The sequence below is a fragment of the Bombus affinis genome, unplaced genomic scaffold (genome assembly GCF_024516045.1).
Source record: "Bombus affinis isolate iyBomAffi1 unplaced genomic scaffold, iyBomAffi1.2 ctg00000187.1, whole genome shotgun sequence".
Lineage (NCBI taxonomy): Eukaryota > Metazoa > Arthropoda > Insecta > Hymenoptera > Apidae > Bombus > Bombus affinis.
Window position 1 is genome coordinate 148,231 of NW_026108894.1, and position 6,097 is coordinate 154,327.

The window sequence follows — 6,097 nt, forward strand, 5'->3', positions numbered from 1 at the left end:
GTACACTGTATATACTCGCCACTCGGCAAGGAAATCATACACGCAATTCATTTACCACTCGTTTTTTCATCACTTCGACACTCTCTAACTTCGCATGCGCAATTACTCTACAGATACGCACCTCCGAAATACCGAAAGCTAAATACGATAGCCAGTTTTTGTGAAATAACACAAAATTGTTGTAATCTATTGTTTTGTATTTTTTTACATTTACAGATGTCGTATATATTGGAACGTTACATCCTCAACACTTTGACATTGCAAAATTAATGTTAAATCATGGGAAACATGTTTTATGTGAAAAACCTTTAACTATGAATTTGAAGCAAACAACAGAGTTGATAAATTTAGCAAAGCAGAAGAAGTTGTTCGTAATGGAAGGTATTTGGAGTAGTAGTTGTTTTCCTATATATGAAACTCTTAAAAAAGAAATTGTCATAGAGTGTTATCAGCGTTGTCATAGACTGTTGTCACCATATTTTAAAAAGAATCGTTGTAACGAAGTTAGTGAGTGACGAATAGTGATTGCGCAAACATAGATTGCCGGAGCATCGAACGATATTGTAACAATCATACCGTTACCAAATCTACTAGCACTATACCATTTTCCTCCATATATATATGCCTAAGATACAATAAGTTACATATATATAAAATATGTATGTATGTATATTTCAATATTCCTATAAGATATACAGGGTATATTGTTTAATACCAACCACCATTTTTCGAGTGTTTCCAATAATATCGTATCGTCGCGTGAAAAGGTCCGCGCGACGTCCTTCATTGTCTGACCGTCAAGGCCCAAGCACCGTTAGAGAAACACTCAATAAACCTAAGGCCCTACCATAAACCGAGTCTTATTAGTTGGCAGGAAGCTTTAATCGTACAAGTATTTTCGGTTTATTACTGGTACTTAAAAGGTCCTTAGGTCTATTGTACATTCTTCCAAATTACGGAGAAAGGAAGTAGTTAGCTAATGGGAAAAACGAAATAATTGCCTAACGGAAAAGCTGGCAACATAACCGAATAAAACTGATCCCATATCAAATCTGCAGCCTTTCTGTTCACAAAAGCTAATAACAGAATCCGTTAATCCGTTAATGCATTATTTGGCTGGTAGTGCAACTGGTTTAATAGAGTAACGTTAGTCCTGAAGAATCACGGTGACGTATATTATGTACGTTAAGTAATAAAGAACAATGCTTTTATATAAATATTAGAATATATTAAAATACCAGAATTATAGAATATTAGAATATGTGAGGATACCAGAGTTATAAAATATTAGAATACGTTAGAATATTAGAATACATTAAAATATCAGAAATGTAGAATATTAGAATATAGGTTAGACTATACGTTATAATAAAGGCAATTATTGAGCTTTAGAAAAAAATACATACATAATTTATCATGTTTAAATGTTACATTTAGTCCCATTTAAAAAGATAAGAGTCGCCTGAAGATTCTAGAGATATTTTTACATAAATAAGAGTAGTATTTTTACTTCTAATAACAAATAGGTTGAAGAATAATTGCGTATAAATATTTAAAGAAATATAACTCGTAAATACGAATATGTGTATACATTTAGTAATAAAATTAAATATCGCTAATTGTATACGTATAATAGAATAATTACATAAAATCTTGTCAATATCAACGTTAGATACATATAAATATTCCTTTTTTATATTAGATTATTCATATAAAAGTTTATATAACCTAACCCCAATCTGGAAAACAATCATGGATTTCAACGACTACTGACAATTGAATATGAACAGAATTATATGCATTCATCATTATTATGTTTGAAACTTATAACCAATTGGGATATTTTTTTTTTTTATTTATTTATTTAAATTCACTATTTGTCCAATTTGGACATTTGGTGGAATTTTTTAGCGGTTACATTAGCATGTTGGTGGCTACCCCCAGCGGGGTACCATCCTCGTGTTTGTTAGGTTATGTCCTTTATAAGGTCTGCTGGGTGCTTCCTTTTTAGTCTTCTGTCCATATTTGTGATTTTGTATGTTTCCGCAGCTAGCCGGTTTATGTGTGTTGCTATTCTTGATTTGTATTTCTCGGAGTATCTGCTGATTTCTTCCTTGACCGTTGGCATTCCCAGGTCCCTTCGTATATCTTCGTTTCTGACGTACCAAGGTCCGTTTACTATTGTTCTGAGTATTTTAGCCTGTATTACCTCTATTTTGTTTATATGGCTCATTGCTGCCGTCCCCCATAGTGGTATACCGTACGTCCAGATTGGTTTTATGATCGTTTTATATATTTTTACTTTATTTTCTGTGCTTAGTTTGGATTTTCGGCTTGTTAGCCAATACATTTGTCTCCTTGTTTTCTGTATTTTTTCTACTATTGATTTGATGTGTAGTTTCCAGGTAAGTTTTTGATCTAAGTGGAGTCCTAGGTATTTGACATGCTTTGTTTGCGTTATATGCGTACCGTTCAATAGGATGTTTGGTGGTATCTTTTTCCGTAGCGTGAATGTAATATGGTTGCATTTATTGGGGTTTGCTTTTAATTGTTTTTCTTGTAGCCAATATTCTATTTTTACGATATGTTCTTGTAGTATTTTGACTGCCGTTTCTGGGTTAGTATGCCTGACTAGTATAGCTGTGTCGTCCGCGAATGTCAATACTGTGCTGTTGGTAGTTGTTGGTATGTTCGCTGTGTATAATGTGTATAGTATTGGGCCTAGGACGCTTCCTTGTGGTACCCCGGCCTTGATGTCTTTAACTTGAGAATGTGTGTCCTTGATTTTTATTACGAAGGTTCTGCTGCTTAGGTAGGATTTTATTAAGTGGTGTATTTGCTCCGGGAATTGTTTCCTAATTGTTTGTAGTAGACTTTCATGGTTAATTTTATCGAATGCTTTCTCTATGTCTATAAAGAGGGCTGTGCAGTATTCCTTGTTTTCTAGTGCTACTATTATTTCGTTTATAAGCCTGTGCATTTGCTCTATCGTGGAGTGTTTGTTTCTGAAACCAAATTGGTGATCCGGTATTAGTTTTCTTGTCTCTATTATTGGTTTTATGCGGTCGTATATTATCTTTTCCAGTATTTTGGAAAATACTGGGAGCAGTGATATTGGTCTGTAAGATGCCGTTTGGTGCGGGTCTTTGCCTGGTTTATGTAACATTTTGATTTGTGCTAATTTCCATGGTTTGGGGAAGTATTGAATTCTTAGAATTGCATAGAATATTATTGTAATTAGTCTTATTGCTTTTGGCGGAAGGTTTTTCAAGATTTTACCATTGATTAGGTCGATTCCTGGCGCTTTGTTGTTTTTTGTTTTATCAATTATGTTTCTAATTTCTTGTGCCGATGTTTTAGGTATGGTGTATTCCTTGTCAGCTGTGGTAGTAGTGGTTTGTGGATCCTCTTCCATATGACTTTTGAGGTTGCTGTTGTTGATAATGTGTGGTGTGAATGTGTTGCAGAGGTGGTTGGAGAATTCTTCGGCTTGTTCTTCGTTGCTTCTTGCCCATGTGTTATCTGCTTTTCTGATTGCCGGGACGGGTATTATTGGCTTCCTTATTTTTTTCGTGGCTTTCCATAGTGAGTAGTTGGTGTTCTCGTGTGTGGAGAGTGTCCCTATGAACTTTGCGAATTCGTTATCGTTGTGCTCCTTTATTTTGTTTTTTATTTCCTTTGCAAGTTTGTTTAAGTGTTTTTTGTTTTCTCGGGTTCTGTATTTTTGCCATTTTGCTTTTGCTTTTCTTTTTTCTTTGATTTTGTCGAGTATTTCTTGCGGGATTGTTATTGTTTGTCTGCTGATTGGTTCGGGAATAGTGGTTGTCCTTGCTGCTTCCTGAATAGTTGCTGTCAATGTTGCTACTGCCTGTTCTATGTGTTCAGGAGTTTTTAACGGGATGTTGCAGTTTATTTTGCTTTCTATTATTTCTTTGAAGGTTTGCCATTTGGTGGTTTTGTTGCATAGTGTTTCTGGTTTGCTATAGTGAATTGGTTTGTTTCTGTATTCAATTATTATGGGTGTATGATCGGAGCTGAGCTCGAGGTTGGGTGTTATTTTTAGTTTATTTGTGTTTAGTCCCCTTGTAACTGCAAAGTCCAGAAGATCTGGTTTTTTGTTCAGGTCAGTCGGCCAATGTGTCGGTGTTCCTGTGGATAATATATTTAGGTTATTATTTCTTATGTACTTTTCCAGTGTTCTACCTCGAGGTGTAATGTTTCTTGACCCCCAAAGCGTGTGCTTTGAGTTGTAGTCTCCCGCTGCGATGTACTTGTCCCCTAGTTCCTGGAAGTATTCTTCCCACATTTGTGTTGTTATTTTGTGTCGCGGAGGCACATATACTGCTGACAACTGGAAGTAGTTGCTGCTAGTTTGAACTGTAACAGTGGTTGCTTGTAAATATTCTTTATTAACTTGGCTGTGTAGATAATGTTTGATATCGTTTCTGACTATCACTGCTGTCCCTCCGTGAGCTTTTCCTGAGGGGTGTTTGGTATCATATATGGTGTAGTATGGTATTTTCAAGTAGCTTTTTGTAGTGAAGTGTGTTTCTGAGACAAGTAGTATGTCTATATTGTTATTGTATATGAATGTTTTAATTTCGAGGGCCCGTTGTTGCAGGCCATTTGAGTTCCAGGCTGCTATTTTTAGAGTGTCCGTTTTTATTTTTTGCTCAGCACGTTTGTAATTAGTTGTAGCATGACTGTGATTTGTTGAGTTTGCTGTTTTAGTACTGCATTTTGTTCGCTTATCATTCTGGTTAGCATTTCGGTGTTCTTTATGGATTGTTTGAGTAGTTCTTTGATTTCTGCAGTGTCATTGTTACTATTGCTGTGGTATTGGTTGTGTGTATGTGTTGATTGGCTGGTTATTTGAGCATAGCTTAGACCACCAATGGTGTTGAGCTGATAGGTTTGGTGTTTGTTGCTTGTTCTGTACTTGGAATTATTTCAGGATTTGTGCTGTCCTGTTGGGCTTGTGTGTTAGTGATTGTTCTGCTTCGTAGGGGCGGGAACAGTTTACGTTGTAATTGTTTTGTTACTTCACATCCTTTATAGCTGGCTGGGTGGTTTCCGTTACAGTTGTAGCATTTAACCTCCTCAATTTTTCCCGTGGATGGGCAGTGTGTCGTGAGATGATTTTTTGCGCATTTAACGCATGCCGGGGTTCTATTACAATAGTTTTTGGTGTGTCCGTATTGTTGGCATCTTATGCATTGTGGGATTTCTTTTTTATGTCTGGGTGGTTCTACTTTTACTATTGTGTTTAGTAATTTTTCTATATCGTATATTTCCTTATTGTTGTTTTTAGGTTCTAGTTCAACTAGGAATAGCGGTAGTGGTTGTTTGGTATCGTATTTGTTTATGTTATTTATTGATCTTACTTGGTGTCCGATTTTTGCCAGTTCTTCACTTATTTTTCCAGTATTTGTTTTTGGGTGTAGTCCCCTGATTACTGCTTTGTAGCTTTTGTCTGTTTTGAGCTGAAAAGTGTGATATGCTGCATTTTTTTCCTTTAGTGATCTTGTAATTTTTCTGAATGTTTCTGGGGTGTTGGTCTGTACTTTAACCTGGTCTATTTTTATTTGTTTGATGATGTAGTTCTCTTTCCCTGCGATGTTGTTTAGCAGTTCGATGAGGGGGTCGATTATTTTTGCGTCTACGTATATTGGTGGTGGTTTGGGTGTACGGTTTGTCGGACTTTCCGTTGGGTCCGTTGCTGCCTCTTCTGGCAGTGCGCTGAATGGATTGTGCAGTTTGATATCTTGTAGCCATTGTTTTTTTTCATATGTATCAATTTTCCTCGCGCTTGCGAGCGGGGTTACCTTCCGTTTTTTGCTGGAGGTTGTCACCGTCCAGCTTTCTTCCTGGTGTATTGGTATATTTTGCTCTTCGTCGGATTGTGTTGTTTCCATAATATCATCATTTTTCTCTACATATGTAGAGTCTGTGGCTTTATTTATGAAAAATGTTTCACCGGAGTTAATTATTTTTATTGGTGGAATCTGCATGATTCCACGTTTTGTCTATTTTTGGCTTTAACTTTGTCCCTATCTCTTCTCTCTTGCCGCACTTTCACTGGAGCACTGTTTCGCAC

At 36.2% G+C, this 6,097-nt stretch overlaps 3 protein-coding genes across 20 annotated transcripts in view; 1 reads left to right on the forward strand and 2 right to left on the reverse strand.

The window, feature by feature from the left end:
• The window catches only part of LOC126927655 (trans-1,2-dihydrobenzene-1,2-diol dehydrogenase-like), a 131,707-nt gene that overhangs the window by 47,543 nt on the left and 78,067 nt on the right, over positions 1–6,097 (forward strand). For 2 of the 17 annotated variants that reach the window (XR_007715738.1, XR_007715741.1), the window contains one exon: positions 217–355. The exons of 11 other annotated variants lie outside the window; for them this stretch is intronic. Coding sequence is in view for 4 of the 6 variants with exons in the window: in XM_050743709.1 (XP_050599666.1) it covers positions 217–515 (299 nt within the window). In the remaining 2 variants the exon portion in view is untranslated. Of the gene's footprint in view, positions 1–216; positions 831–6,097 lie in introns of those variants that run through there. 4 more of the 17 variants (XM_050743709.1, XM_050743703.1, XM_050743708.1 and 1 more) reach the window with 4 other exon arrangements.
• Positions 1–6,097, reverse strand: part of LOC126927658 (uncharacterized) — a 127,293-nt gene that overhangs the window by 34,179 nt on the left and 87,017 nt on the right. The window lies entirely within an intron of this gene.
• The window catches only part of LOC126927654 (trans-1,2-dihydrobenzene-1,2-diol dehydrogenase-like), a 105,123-nt gene that overhangs the window by 19,355 nt on the left and 79,671 nt on the right, over positions 1–6,097 (reverse strand). The window lies entirely within an intron of this gene.